General features: G+C 37.1%; 1 protein-coding gene across 2 annotated transcripts in view; it reads left to right on the top strand.

Moving 5' to 3' along the window:
* Window positions 1-17,118, top strand: part of Skint5 (selection and upkeep of intraepithelial T cells 5) — a 521,613-nt gene that overhangs the window by 126,347 nt on the left and 378,148 nt on the right. For both annotated transcript variants that reach the window (NM_001167878.1, NM_001167876.1), the window contains exon 12: window positions 2,431-2,493. In NM_001167878.1, the coding sequence (NP_001161350.1) occupies window positions 2,431-2,493 (63 nt within the window). The remainder of the gene's footprint in view (window positions 1-2,430; window positions 2,494-17,118) is intronic.

Raw genomic sequence — 17,118 nt, 5'->3', positions numbered from 1 at the left:
CATAAATAAATTCATTCCTATATGTGATGTACATAGGCCATAAAAATAAAACACCCAAAGTCATGTATATTGCCAAAGTTCTCCCTGACAAGAACCTATTAATTTAATCTAGATGTCATCAGTGGATGCAGTATGCTCATCATATAAGCAGTTGGGAATGATTTTTTTCTGATTGCGTTTATCCATATTTTGTCCCTATACTCCATTTTTTATAAACTGGTGGAGCTTTAGAAAACGCTTGTTTAATAAGCTGAGGTTGCCTTTATATGAATTACTGAAACAACTTTAACAATGTTCATTCCCATTCAAGTTAATGACATATCTCAATATTGAATGATTCGTGTCCATACCCATGATGCAGAGCGATATATAATTATAGAGTTATATATCTTTTAATAATGGAGGCTCAAATCATTAACCTCTTATACATTTTTTTCGTATGAGAAAGAGCAAATAAGCTTGCTGGTTTACCAATCTTTTCGTCCTCAGAGTCACTGGTCATTTGTGGGTCTCCCAGTAAGTTGAATTTTTTTTTCTAAAGAGAAATATTTGGGGAGCAACTAATAGCTTCGTTTAACCAGAAGCTGTGTGAGGTTGATTAATCTGAAGATAAGTTCTGTGCAGCTAAAAATCAAGAACTACGCCTTTTCCCATGTGATATGAAAAAATATTGCCTCCTTGCTCTAACATAAGTTGCATGCAGTCAGTGACATGTTATGAATCATGTTATGAAGGATGAGATATCTCAAAATTTTGTGTCACTATAGAAGTATGCTGTGAGTGTGTCAATCCTTCTTCACATAGCAGCAGGCCATAAGCATCATTGGTGAATCTTCAGCGTTTCAGTAACATGGATATGCACTTAGGATACATATAGGAGAATGTATAAATGCATGGTACATTGATATAATTGCAAGTGAATCATAATGCAAAAAAATTTGTAAATTTATGATAAGCCAAAATAATCCTTCACTGGGTAAGATAAAACATTTCAAGGAGGCTTGTTGGCATTCCCACAAGTAATTTTCCCACAGGAATGAAAGATGAATTAAAACCAAAACAAAAATCAAAGAAAGAGGGATCCTGCTATGTACAATAATAAAAATGAAGGCTTTGAAGGAAAAAGTGGTGGGGGAAGATGTTAGCTTATAAGTTATTTCAAGAATCCCTAATATAAAGATAATTAGATTCTGATTCTGAACTACTTCAGCCTTGCTGAGACTATTGGCAGGATATAATCTTTGAGAAGTGGAAAAGCCTTTGACAGATCTGGAGGACTTACACTGATATTTAAGTTGAATTCTGAAAAGAGTTAATGCAATCAAAATGGGATACATATAGGGGAATGTATAAAAAATGGTCTGCTAGGTTCACTCAAAAATGAAAGTGACATCTGGCATGCTAGGTAAATTTTCATTGAAATATCAAATGTTATGTACCAGCTGGCATTACTGATCCTGAAGCGAACGAAATGGCATGATGTTATAGGGATGGACCCAATTCAAAGGGAATAAGATGAAATCTAAATTCAGACTCAAATAGACCATGCTGAAATAGACAACACAACACGTATTTGCAGCTTTAAATTATTGTGGAAAAGCTAGATGAGCAAGTTAAATTCCTATCTTATTGACAAAGACTGTACAATCTCTTTACAAATCTTCACTAATATTTAATTAAAGTTCGTCATAGCCATGAACACATCATATTATATTAAGATGCAAGACATGGTATGATAGCGTTCTGGGTGTTTTAAAATGTGAATAACTTGGGAATAATCAAGTACTAAGACCATTAAAGGCTGAGATACATCCTATGGTGGAATGGAGAGGGATACAACTGATATTGCTTCAAATATGTATTATGGTACAACATTAGATTATACTACACCTAGAGAACTCTGAATTTTATATGTTTAGAGACCAAGATTTAGGAAATATTGCCCTTTGTAAATATATTGAGTACAATCTGCTATAGGTATCTGGTCTTAAAATGTCCAGTGCATTTATTGTGGGAAATTTACTCATTTCCAACATAATAACAAACAAAGCATATCAAGGGCAATGGTTGTCCTAGGTATGAATCAAAATGAAAGTCTACATTCCAGGTGTGCTTATTTTATGAGACAAGCACTACCATTGGACAAAAAGCATAGGTCCAAGAGATATAAATAACACATTTTTCTGACATCAGAAAATGAATGAGGACCTAGGTGGAGGCCTCACAGTGAATAAAGCAAGCTGTTTCCCCTTGTTAGCTAGGAAAGACTTTGCAGTCAAAAATATCTCACAAAAATTATGAAGATCTAATATATGCTGTGCCAAGCAGTGATGCTCTAGACATGCCAGCAGAAAACATCTTAGTCAATCCACCCAAAACAAAATGATTCAAAAAGAGGAACTAATTCAATGTATGATCTTTTGCCTACAGAAACAAAGGAGTTGCTGTTGAAAAGCATTCAATCAAGTATTCAAAGTTCCATTATGGATCTAGGTATGATCAATGACGATTTCAAAATAGAAATAAAAGCCATGATCTGTCAAAAGTGGTATAATTTAATTGTATTAGTGTGTTTTCCCTGTTGACACTGAATCCCTAGCTGTGAAGAAAATCTGCTACAGGTGAAAGAACAAGAGTTTTTGGTTACAAAGACATATGTTAATATTCATCTCTTCTTGATCAAAAGCCAAATAATATTTGGAAAAAATAGCATTGAAATAGGAGGCTTGATTGAAATAAAAACTTATGCAAATTTGGTTTCCAGAAAGTTTGAAATACAGACTGCAATAATTTAAAGGCTTTTACAACATTAATTGGTAGTAGAAAGTTATTACTAATTACACATACACACACACAGAGAGAGAGAGAGAGAGAGAGAGAGAGAGAGAGAGAGAGAGAGAATGTTGAGTGTAATTTGTGTGTTCAGATGGACAAGTGTCAAAGTTGAGGTCTTATATCAGTGCCATGCCCATAAATATATTGTGATAAGATCTTTAACAACATTTGGGTACAGGGGTTTATATTCCTGTGAGACAAGAAACTTACCATGATGAACTATTGGAGGTGAGGAAGGAGGCTTAAGGGGAAAGATATTGATAAATATACTCTAAAACAACACAAGGCTTTGCCCATTTTACCCACAAAGGAAATAACCAGAAGAAAGATATCAAAATCAAAAGAGGAAAAATAGCTTAAATGCCAAGAACCCTAACACAGAAATGGTTATCTCTCAAGCCTGTATTAGTTGATAAGTGTCTGTATGAAAAGGAAATATAATAGGATACTGACTATGTGTTACAAGAGAAACTGGAGACAAAGTATATAGAAGGTTCCACTACCTCTTCGGGATTCCCTGTGTTTGCTATGAAAAACACTGGAAAAACATTTTAGATAAATTCATCAGTGCATATGTTTTCATTACCTTGATTGACGTTTGTTGGCTGCTTCTAACAAAGATACTTCAGAAAAATCGTTAAAGAAAAAGTATCTAATCCATTATGCTGCCTGTGAATGAAGGAAATACCACAATTCAAAGTGGCCATGCAAGGGAGAGTATTTGATTTCTGTGAACAGATAAGTAACCAACTGTGCATGAGAATGTAGTATCATGCATAGTAATGTGTTGCAGTAAATCACCAACACAAATATGTCACAGTGAGAGGAGAACACTGCTAAAGAGTTACAAGTCCTTAAAGAAAAACAGGAAAACACAACCAAACAGGTAGAAGTCCTTATAGAAAAACAGGAAAACACATCCAAACAGGTGATGGAAATGAACAAAACCATACTAGACTATATGTTACAAGAGAAACTGGAGACAAAGTATAAAGAAGGTTCTGCGACCTCTTCGGAACTCCCTGCATATGCTATGAAAAAGTAAAGTATGCTTGGAGTGTTAATAGATTTTGAGCTGAAGTGGTAAATATTAATAAGTATTCCCATTACAGTCTTTTGTTTGTATTACCTTCCTTCTTATCTAAGCATTGATTACAATTTATTTAATGAACTGCATTTTACTGTCTCTTTTAGTGTGCAGGAATGAGAAAATTTTGCTTTATTTTCTGTAATTATAACAATGATTAATCCATGTAAAATATGAAAGGGTCACTTCTATGATGAAGGAAGAGAATTCTTTCACCATGTCAAAATCTTGTTTAAAAAACACTGGAAAGACAGCAGCACCAGGGTCCCTGGCCTGGGGAGTCTCCAGACACCCGCAAGTACCCATACAGGTTCTGCCACGGGATCCTAAGACCTCTGGTGAGGGGAACGCAGCGCCTGCTCCAATCCAATCACGTGGGACCCGAGACTGCATTAATTAAGGAAGCAGATAACCCGGCCTGATCTGGGGCTCACTTCCCTTCCGGTCCACTGCAACACCTGGGTCCCTGGCCCTGGGAGTCTCCGGACACCCACAAGGACCCACACAGGATCCAACACGGATCCTAAGTCCTTTGGTGAGTGGAACACAACTTCTGCCAGGAGGCAGGTTCAAACACCAGATATCTGGGCACCTTCCCTGCAAGAGTAGATCTTGACTGCAGAGAGTACTCTGACCACTGAAACTAAGGATAGAGCTAGTCTCCCGGGTCTGCTCTTATAGGCTAACATAATCACCTGAGGAATAAGCTCTAACCAGAGACAACTATAACAACTAGCTCCAGAGAATACAAGATGGCGAAAGGCAAACTTAAGAATCCTACTAACAGAAATTAAGACCGCTCACCATCATCAGAACGCAGCACTCCCTCGCCATCTAGTCCTGGGCACCCCAACACAACCGAAAAGCTAGATCCGGATTTAAAAGCATATATCATGATGATGGTAGAGGACATCAAGAAGGACTTTAATAACTCACTTAAAGAAATACAGGAGAACACTGCTAAAGAGTTACAAGTCCTTAAAGAAAAGCAGGAAAACACAACCAAACTGGTAGAAGTCCTTATAGAAATACAGGAAAACACATCCAAACAGGTGATGGAAATGAACAAAACCATACTAGACCTAAAAAGGGAAGTAGACACAATAAAGAAAACCCAAAGTGAGGCAACGCTGGAGATAGAAACCCAAGGAAAGAAATCTGGAACCATAGATGCGAGCATCAGCAACAGAAAACAAGAGATGGAAGAGAGAATCTCAGGTGCAGAAGATTCCATAGAAAACATCGGCACAACAATCAAAGATAATACAAAACGCAAAAAGATCCTAACTCAAAACGTCCAGGAAATCCCGGACACAATGAGAAGACCAAACGTACGGATAGTAGGACTTGATGAAAATGAAGATTTTCAACTTAACGGGCTGGGAAATATCTTCAACAAAATTATAGAATCAAACTTCCCAAACCTAAAGAATGACATGCCCACAAACATACAAGAAGCCTACAGAACTCCAAATAGACTGGACCAGAAAACAAATTCCTCCTGACACATAATAATCAGAACAACAAATGCACTAAATAAAGAGAGAATATTAAAAGTGGTAAGGGAGAAAGGTCAAGTAACATATAAAGGCAGGCCTATCAGAATTACACCAGACTTTTCACCAGAGACTATGAAAGCCAGAAGAGAATGGACAGATGTTATACAGACACTAAGAGAACACAAATGCCAGCCCAGGCTACTACACCCGTCCAAACTCTCAATTACCATAGATGGAGAAATCAAAATATTCCACGACAAAACCAAAATTCACACATTATCTTTCCACGAAAACAGTCATTCAAAGGATAACAGAAAAAAAAACCAGTACAAGGACGGAAATCACGCCCTAGAACAAGCAAGAAAGTAATCCCTCAACAAACAAACAAACAAACAAACAAAAAAAAGACAGCCACAAGAACAGAATGCCAACTCTAACAATAAACATAAAAGGAAGCAACAATTACTTTTCCTTAATATCTCTTAATATTAATGGACTCAATTCACCAATAAAAAGGCATAGACTAACAGACTGGCTACACAAACAGGACCCAACATTCTGCTGCTTACAGGAAACCCATCTCAGGGAAAAAGACAGACACTACCTCAGAGTGAAAGGCTGGAAAACAATTTTCCAAGCAAATGGTCTGAAGAAACAAGCTGGAGTAGCCATTCTAATATCGGATAAAATCGATTTCCAACCCAAAGTTATCAAAAAAGACAAGGAGGGACACTTCATAGTCATCAAAGATAAAATCCTCCAAGAGGAACTCTCAATTCTGAATATCTATGCTCCAAATGCAAGGGCAGCCAGCCACATTCATTAAAGAAACTTTAGTAAAGGTCAAAGCACACATTACACCTCACACAATAATGGTGGGAGACTTCAACACACCACTTTCACCAATGGACAGATCATGGAAACAGAAACTAAACAGGGACACAGTGAAACTAACAGAAGTTATGAAACAAATGTATCTGAGAGATATCTACAGAACATTTTATCCTAAAACAAAAGGATATACCTTCTACTCAGCACCTCACAGGAGCTTCTCCAAAACTGACCATATAATTGGTCACAAAACAGGCCTCAACAGATAAAAAAATATTAAAATTGTCCCATGTATCCTATCAGACCTGCATGGCCAAAGGCTGATCTTCAATAACAACATAAATAATGGAAATCCAACATTCACATGGAAAGTGAACAACACTCTTCTCAATGATACCTTGGTCAAGGAAGGAATAAAGAAAGAAATTAAAGACTTTTTAGAGTTTAATGAAAATGAAGCCACAACATCCCCAAACCTACGGGGCACAATGAAAGAGGGAAACTCATAGCTCTGAGTGCCTCCAAGAAGAAATGCGAGAGAGCGCACACTAGCAGCTTGACAGCACATCTAAAAGCTCTAGAAAAAAAGGAAGCAAATTCACCCAAGAGGAGTAGACGGCAGGAAATAATCAAACTCAGGGCCGAAATCAACCAAGTGGAAACAAGAAGAACTATTCAAAGAATTAACCAAACGAGGAGTTGGTTCTTTAAGAAAATCAACAAGCTTGAAAAACCCTTAGCTAGACTCACTAGAGGGCACAGGGACAACATCCTAATTAACAAAATCAGAAATGAAAAGGGAGACATAACAACAGATCCTGAAGAAATCCAAAACACCATTAGATCCTTCTACAAAAGGCTATACTCAACAAAACTGGAAAACCTGGACGAAATGGACAGATTTCCAGACAGATACCAGGTACCAAAATTAAATCAGTATCAAGTTATGATCTAAACAGTCCCATATCCACTAAAGAAATAGTAACAGTCATTAATAATCACCCAGCCAAAAAAAGCCCAGGACCGGATGGGTTTAGTGCAGAGTTCTACCAGACCTTCAAAGAAGATCTAATCCCAGTTCTGCACAAACTATTCCACAAAATAGAAGTAGAGGGAACTCTACCCAACTCATTCTATGAATCCACAATTACTCTGATACCTAAACCACAGAAAGATCCAACAAAGATAGAGAACTTCAGACCAATTTCCCTTATGAATATCGATGCAAAAATACTCAATAAAATTCTTGCTAACTGAATCCAAGGACACATTAAAGCAATCATCCATCCTGACCAAGTAGGTTTTATTTCAGGGATGCAGGGATGTTTTAATATATGAAAATCCATCAATGTAATCCATTATATAAACAAACTCAAGGACAAAAACCACATGATCATCTCATTAGATGCGGAAAAATCATTCGACAATATCTAACACCCTTCATGATAAAAGTCTTGGAAAGATCAGAAATTCAAGGCCCATACCTAAACATGATAAAAGCAATCTACAGCAAACCAGTAGCCAACATCAAAGTAAATGGTGAGAAGCTTGAAGCAATCCCACTAAAATCAGGGAATAGACAAGGCTGCCAACTTTCTCCCTACCTATTCAACATAGTACTTGAAGTCCTTGCCAGAGCAATTCGACAACAAAAGGATATCAATGGGATACAAATTGGAAAAGAAGAAGTCAAAATATCACTTTTTGCAGATGATATGATAGTATATATAAGTGACCCTAAAAATTCCACCAGAGAACTCCCAAACCTGATAAACAGCTTTGGTGAAGTAGCTGGATATAAAATAAACTCAAACAAGTCAATGGCCTTTCTCTACACAAAGAATAAACAGGCTGAGAAAGAAATTAGGGAAACAACACCCTTCTCAATAGTCACAAATAATATAAAATATCTTGGTGTGACTCAAACTAAGGAAGTGAAAGATCTGTATGATAAAAACTTCAAGTCTCTGAAGAAAGAAATTACAGAAGATCTCAGAAGATGGAAAGAACTCCCATGCTCATGGTTTGGCAGGATCAACATTGTAAAAATGGCTATCTTGCCAAAAGCAATCTACAGATTCAATGTAATCCCCATCAAAATTCCAACTCAATTCTTCAACGAATTAGAAAGAACAATCTGCAAATTCATGTGGAACAACAAAAAACCTAGGATAGCAAAAGCTCTTTCAAGGATAAAAGTACCTCCGGTGGAATCACCATGCCTGACCTAAAGCTTTACTACAGAGCAATTGTTATAAAAACTGCATGGTACTGGTATAGTGACAGACAAGTAGACCAATGGAATTGAATTGAAGACCCAGAAATGAACCCACACAGCTGTGGTCACTTGTACTTCAACAAGGGAGCTAAAACCATCCAGTGGAAGAAAGACAGCATTTTCAACAAATGGTGTTGGCACAACTGGTTGTTATCATGGAGAAGAATGCTAGTCGACCCATTCCTCTCTCCTTCTACTAAGGTCAAATCTAAGTGGATCAAGAAACTTCACATAAAACCAGAGACAATGAAACTTATAGAGGAGGAAGTGGGGAAAAGCCTCGAAGATATGGGCACAGGGGAAAAATTCCTGAATAGAACAGCAATGGCTTGTGCTGTAAGATCGAGGATTGACAAATGGGACCTCATGAAACTGCAAAGCTTCTGCAAGGCAAAAGACAATGTCAATAATACAAAAAGGCCACGAATAGATTGGGAAAGGATCTTTACCTATCTTAAATCAGATAGGGGACTAATATCCAATATATATAAAGAACTCAAGAAGGTGGACTCCAGAAAATCAAATAACCCCCTTAAAAGATGGGGCTCAGAGCTGAACAAAGAATTCTCACCCGAGGAATACTGAACGGCAGAGAAACACCTGAAAAAATGTTCAACATCCTTAATCATCAGAGAAATGCAAATCAAAACAACCCTGAGATTCCATCTCCCACCAGTCAGAATGGCTGAGATCAAAAATTCAGGTGACAGCAGATGCTGGCCTGGATGTGGAGAAAGAGGAACACTCCTCCATTGTTGGTGGGATTGCAAGCTTGTACAACCACTCTGGAAATCGGTCTGGCGGTTCCTCAGAAAATTGGACATAGTACTACTGGTGGATCCTGCAATACCTCTCCTGGGCATATTTCCAGAAGATGTCCCAACCAGTAAGAAGGACACATGCTCCACTATGTTCATAGCAGCCTTATTTATAATAGCCAGAAGCTGGAAAGAACCCAGATGCCCCTCAACAGAGGAATGGATACAAAAAATGTGATACATTTACACAATGGAATACTACTCTGCTATTAAAAAGAATGAATTTATGAAATTCCTAGGCAAATGGTTAGACCTGGAGGGCATCATCCTGAGTGAGGTAGCACAATCACAAAAGATCTCAAATGATATGTACTCATTGATAAGTGGATATTAGCCCAGAAACTTAGTATAGCGAGATATAAGGTACAATATGAAAAACACATGATACTGAAGAAGACCGAAGACCAAATTGTGGACACTTTGCTCCTTCTTAGAATTGGAAACAATCACACATGGAAGGAGTTACAGAGACAAAGTTTGGAGCTGAGACAAAAGGATGGACCATCTAGAGACTGCCATATCCGGGGATCCATCCCATAATTAGCCTCCAAACGATGACACCATTGCATACACTAGCAAGCGTTTGTTGCAAGGACCGTGATATAGCTGTCCCTTGTGAGACTAGGCCGGGGCCTAGTAAACACAGAAGTGGATGCTCACAGTCAACTATTGGATGGATCATAGGGCCCCCAATGGAGGAGCTAGAGAAAGTATCCAAGGAGCTAAAGAGATCTGCAACCCTATAGGTGGAACAACATTATGAACTAACCAGTACCCCGGAGCTCTTGACTCTAGGTGCATATGTATCAAAAGATGGCCTAGTCGGCCATTGGACAGGCAAACTTTATATATGTCCCAGTACAGGAGAACACCAGGGCCAAAAAATGGGAATGGGTGGGTAGGGGAAGTGGGGGGAGGGGGAGACTTTTGAGATAGCATTGGAAATGTAATTGAGGAAAATACATAAAAAAATGGAAGTTTCAGACATAAAATACAAAATAAACAACAACAACAGCAAAAAGAAAAAAAAAACCCACTGGAAAAACGTTTTAGATAATTTCATTAGTGCAGAAGTTTTCATTACCTTGATGTAATTTCGTTGGCTACTTCTAACACAGATACTTCAGAAAAAAACTTTAATGAAAAAGTATCTAATCCATATGCTGCCTGTGAATGAAGGACATACCACAATTCAAAGTGGCCATGCATGGGAGAGTATTTGATGTCTGTGAACAGATAAGTAACCAACTAAACATGAGAATATGGTATCATGAATACTAATGTGTTGCAGTAAATCACCAACACAAATATGTCACAGTGTGGGTCAATGGGATGTGCACAGACAGGCTTGTCTCCAGTCAAGCTGAGGTCTGAACCCCAGTACACAGTGGTGGTAAATCCCACCTACATGGGATGGAAGGCATTCCCTCATGTCTCCTAGACCCATGTCTCCTGTAGAAGTTACTGCCCCCACCACCCCCACAGGAGAAGCATGGCTTTTAGTCACATAGACAATGTTCTAAACATCTGACCCTCAGGCTATACTCCTCCCAATTACCTAGCAACAACAAGATAACAGCCCTCTATAAGAAGGACTTAGCCCCTTCTTACACTGTCCTCTCTCTCTCTTTGTTCAATCTAAGCTCTTACACTCTAGCTTTTCCTCTTTCTCTCTTTTTCCCCCCTTCCCTCTTCTTGGCTGTGGCCAGTCTCTCTCCCTTCTCTCTTTTTTCCCTACCTTTCTACAATAAATCGCTAAAACCAAAGACTCTCTCTGTTCAACAAGGCTTGCTGTGCTTGGGCAATGGGATAGGCTTTCTCCTTAGAAGTTGATTCAATTCGACACACATAAGGTATTCCTGTTCTCCAGCCACAGACCTGACTAAGGACTCTTACCTGCATGGGAACCTCTCTCCCTCTGCCCTCTCTCCTGTATCTCCAGGGCCAAGGGTGTCAACCCAGGGCCCCTGGTATCAGGGGCTTCCCCTTGTCTATCCCCTGTCGAGGGGGTCCAGTGACTTCACAGAGTCATAAGGCCACCAGGTGCAGAGTGGAAATCATCTGGAAGTCTGCCTGTGTCCACCTGCCAAGAGCACAGGAACTCTGGCAAGACTTGGGCTCTTTCCCTCCACCTTCTTCCCCTAAACCCCAGTAATTAAAGGACAATTCAGTTAATGTACAGTTCGTTACTTATCTGTTCACAGACATCAAATACTCTCCCATGCATGGCCACTTTGAATTGTGGTATGTCCTTCATTCACAGGCAGCATAATGGGTTAGATACTTTTTCATTAAAGATTTTTCTGAAGTATCTGTGTTAGAAGCAGCCAACAAACTTCCATCAAGGTAATAAAAACTTATGCACTGATGAAATTATCAGCCCAATATCCCAGTAATTAAAAGACAATTCAGTTAATATGAAAGCACTCTGTGCACCTAGATTGTGCAGATCTACCATAACACTACACTAGCTTCATCCACTTCTATAAGACACTTTAGTAATTGAGGCTTCTCCAATCCATGTGCTTTTGCTCTGATTTTCTTCTTGTTCCTCCTCCTCTGCATCCTCTCCCTTTTGAATTTTTTTCTTTCTTCTCTCCTACAACTTTCCAACCAACTTCCTTACTCTGCTCAGTCATCAGCTCTTCTTTATTTTACAAATTAAGGTGGGAAGGCATACTAGAAATCACCTGAATGCTGACTCATTTCTTGTTTGCAACCTCCCATAGGAGAAAGGAATTAACATCAAATATAATCAGTCCCCTGGTTATCCAATACTTCCCCTTTTTTGTCTGATTAAAAGAGTACTTTCTCTCAGATATAATTGAAAACAACTATTACTATTTTTTAATTTAGAAAATACAAGAAACCTAACACCCAGTCTATCATGTACCCCATCAGAAATCCAAGAATGGCCAATATTAACTGAAATTATATAGGAAAGCCAACACAGCTTCCAAAATTTAGCCTATTTAAACAGACCACTGATCACTTGGACAGTCCTTTACTTCAACACATTGGAGCATATGTCTTTAGCCAATTGGCCATGGTCATTTGGCAGACTTACAGGAGCAGGCATATTAAGGAAGAGCCTATTCTGTATAATCAGGATGTTTTAATCTGTATTTGTGTTCTTACTTTAGACAGTATTATCCCTGTAGAATCAAAGAGGCAATTCCTGCCTAGTGGCTGTTTAAATTCATCTGGATTAATTCAAAGATGCTTGGTTTCTTCTTTGTATCCAATACAGGGAAAACTGTCAGAAGACTAGTCTAAACAACAAGTGAATAAATAATATTGAACATCATATTCTGTGGACTTCTGACATTTTTTCAAACCAAAAATATGTGACATAATCTGGACTGTTCTCTGTTACTTACTCTCAGGCATTTCTGAATAAAATACTTTAAAATACCCTAAATATAGACACAGTTCCAGGAAATTACTATTTGGCACATAACTCACTATGTTAAATATCTCATATCTGTTTATAATTACATTAATAAATGGACTAGGTCCAAGACCTGTATTTCAAAATTTTCAGTACCAAAGAAAACCAATAATAACCACATCCAGCCCTAAACACTATGAAACTGGAACAATACATCTTCATAATTTCTTCACGCTGATATGGGTGTTGAGATATATCTGAGGGGAGTGAGAAGGGTTAAGAAATGGGGGAATTCATTGGCCTAAAGAAGGCCAAACCAAGGATTGTTCTCATGTCTGCATAGTGACTAGAACTGTATGAAAAACCAAAATATTAGAAGTTCAGTCAGGCCAGTTAGTTCAGCATGTCAGATGATGAAATTCACCAAACATGTTTATAATGCAATACATATGTACACACACACACACACACACACACACACACACACACACACACACACACACATATATATACACAACACACATATACACACAAATATGTATACACACACACATATATATATACATTTTCTAAAATCTAGATTTTCAGTAATCTCTGTTTATCAAATATGATCTCTATAACTGTGGAAGGTGTAGATACCTTAATCATATTTCCTAAAACACAAATAGAAAAAAATTTCCAAAAATCACTATATCATCAACTTGTAAGCAGAAAAATATGTAGATTGCACTCTGTGCTAGAGAAAGTATATAATATCCACACTACTCAAAATCACACACAGTTTATCATATTTAGGACCTTTTAATTGTCATGACAGAATACTAAATCTAAATTCCAATGGAGTCCACTGTAGAGAATATGAGTCTCCTGCATACTTTAACAAATTGATTCACAGGTCTTTCTATACCTACTTACAAGAGGCTACTTTTCAAACCAGGATTTAAACGGAAAATTTCCATGAAGCCCACGTTAGGCAAAATAAGAGTATCCTATAAGATTTATTGGAGTACTATATCCTTATACAATTTTTAAAGCAATTAACTAAAAATTTCACTAATATCTCCCAATAGGAAGCAGCTAGACTTTAATTGTTAATCTCTCTGCCTAAAACAGCCATCCAGTTATATCATCTATTTGTTGTGCTCTATACCGTGAGACACAGACATTTATTTAGTTAATACTTATTATAATATCTGTACGTTATGTTCTAAATCTGGAGCTACAGACTTCACTTAATTAACACTTGTTCTTATCAGGCAATTCTCACTGCTATCTCTTCTTGGAGTCAGTTACTAATATTCCCTTTCTAGTTTAGAACTGAATTTGAAATTTCCCATCTTTAAGTATCAAATGGTTATATTTTTGCATTTATATCAATGAGTTACCTGATAGAGAGAACTTTGTACCTTTGTTTTGTGACTCTTTATTTACAGGAGAAACTGAATATAAAAAGAGCCACATTATCTATATTGTTGTTTGGGGTGGGGGAGGCACTGTGAGGAATGAAAGATAGGTGGAAACGAACACAGAAAGGCTCTCATCCAGTGTAGATTCCTATCTGCCATTCTGTGTAGGCCTTGAAACACCCAGCCACCTTCAAATCAATACTGCTTCAGCCTATATCAATGACTAAGCTCATTCAGGTGTTTGGGGGCAGTGAATTTTTATCTAAGGTTGATTGAGTTCAAATGAATACATTGGGCTCCAATTTGTTGTGGTCTCTCTCCAAACCCAAAAATGATATGGCAATGAAAACACAAATAAGTTAATATGAATACATGCTGTGTGCCTAAATTGGGCAAATCTACCACTAACTATCTTCCATATCTGTGGGGCCCTTTAAATGTTGAGGTTTCTCCAGGTTTAAGTTTCTGCTACTATGTTCTTTTCCCCTGTCTCTGTGTCCTATCCCTCTTTCATTTTCTCTGTCTTCTCTTTCCCTAGTTTCTACTCCACCTTCCATTTGTCTGCCCAATATAATGTTTCATCCATCTCCAAATTATATAATACTCATTTTTAGGCCACGAGGTGAATTCAGCATAAAATTAATATTTTAACTTATATTTTGCAAAACAACAGATATCATAATTTTCCCTCCTTGGATTGAAGATTTAACATAGATACAATTATATTGTCATATATGTTTGAGGGTAATATAAAAACCAAGATTGTCTGGGAGGTAACGGCAACAGAGAAAATGATTTCATTATTATTATTATTATTATTATTATTATTATTATTATTATTATTATTTTGGTGAGGGTTAAGAACTGCGCAAAAGATTGTGCTATGACTTCATGGAAATATCTTAAATAAATACATCCCTATAGGTGGTGTATTTAGGCCACAAAAATAAAAATCACAAACTCAAGTATATTCTTGCCAAAGTTCTTTCTGACAAGAGCCCATCCACTAAATATAGATAGATGTCTTCAATGGATTTAGTATGCTCATCCTATAAGAAGTTGGGAAATACTGTTTCTGAATGCCTTTGTGAATATTTTATCCCTATAGTCTCTTCTTTTGGTGATTGAGATTTAGTCAATTCTTTTTTAAAGAAGTTGCTTTATATGAATTACTGAAACAAATTTAACCATGTTTATTCCCATTAAAGTTAATGATAGACACTATATTGTATCATGTTTGTGCATATGCATGATGCAGAGGAACATACAGATATACAGTCATCTCACTTTTAATCATCTAGGGTCAATTCATTAACCTCTTACCCAGAATTGTATAAGAAATAGAATATAAACTTTCTGGTTCACAAAAGTTGACCTACTTGGATAAAGTGATCATTTGTCTGTCTCCCGGAAAGGTGAATAATATTCCTTTTGTCTACCAAGAATCATTTGAGGAACAACAATTAGCTACTTTTCACAATAAGCTGTGTGAAGATGATCAATCTGAAGATAAGCCATGTGTGCATCCTAAACTCAAAAACTACACCTTTTCCTATGTGATATGAAAAGAAGTGCTTGCTTTTTGTTTCATAAGTTGCATGCAGTGGCTGACAAATTATGAATCATGTAATGAAGGATGATATATCTCAGAGATGTGTGTCCTTGTAGAAGGATGTTGTGAATGTGGCAATCCTTCTTCACATAGCATCAGGCCATAAAACACATTGGTGAATCTTCACAGTTTCAGTAATATGAAAATGCACTTCAAATACATGGCGCACAATATATTGAAATATTTTCAAGCAAATCATAATGCACAAATTAGAAGAAACTATGGTAAGCAGTCACATGCCTTCACTGTTGAAGATAGAACATTTAAAAGAGGCTTGTTGCAATTCCACAAATTATTTTCCCACAGGAATGAAAGATGGTTTAACCAAAAAAAAGGAAAATCAAACAAAGATGGATTCTTCTATGAACAATAATAATCAAGTCTTTAAATGGAAAATAGGTGGGGGTTATAATTAGCTTAAAATTTCATAAATATGCGAGGACATAACTAGTTACCAGTTGCAAAGTAGTACTCTTGTTGAATAAAACTTTATAAACCTCATTCAAAAAATATTCATATTTGAAGAAAGAAGAATAGGAGGAAACAATGCTCAGATATATGGATCTAGAATACATTTTAGGTACAGTATTGGAAAGAGAAATCCATATGATATTTAGGGAATAGATTATATCTGCAATGTTCACGAACAGAAGGTTTTAAATTAAAAGAGAGTTACTAAGAACCAGACTCTGGATTGAACCAGACATGGAAATTCTTTGGAAAATGTGGGTACCAAATAAATGGAGAGACAGTATAAATCTATGCGTTTCACAAGGGCTGAGTCAATTAAAAGATATCCCTATGGAAGGAAAAATTCACGGACCCTGAGAACCATTTACTATTTCCATGCATGTTTCCTTATCATTAGCAGAGTTTGGAGAAAAATAGCAAAAGGCTAGGCATCAAAATACTATTGTGTAATAGCAGATCTGTTGGGTAACCAAGTTACGGTAAAGTTTTTACTAGTTAAGAGAGTCCAAATATAGAGATAATTGAAATCTGTCTGAGCTCTCTATGAGATTTGCTGAGATCAGTGGTACGATGTGATCTTTGAGAGGTTGAAAAGTCTTTGACGGAATTGAATGACTTACACAGTTATTTATGGTTCATTTCTGAAAACAACCAAGGCAATCAGGATGTGATACATAGAGGAGAAAGTGGAAAAAATGATCTGTAAGGTTCACCCAAAAGTTAACGTGAAACCTGGCAGGCTAGGAAAATTTTCACTAAAATCTCAAATACTTTGAACTAGCTGGGAAAACTGATTCATGAAGCCAAACAATGGAATGATGATACTCAGAGAGCAGGTGCCAATTATAGAGCAATACTCTGAAATTGAAATTCAGACTCAATTAGATCAT

The sequence above is a fragment of the Mus musculus genome, chromosome 4 (assembly GCF_000001635.26).
Source record: "Mus musculus strain C57BL/6J chromosome 4, GRCm38.p6 C57BL/6J".
In the NCBI taxonomy this organism is placed as follows: domain Eukaryota; kingdom Metazoa; phylum Chordata; class Mammalia; order Rodentia; family Muridae; genus Mus; species Mus musculus.
The sequence above is the reverse complement of the archived record's forward strand: the minus strand, read 5'-3'. Positions and strand labels throughout refer to the sequence as shown.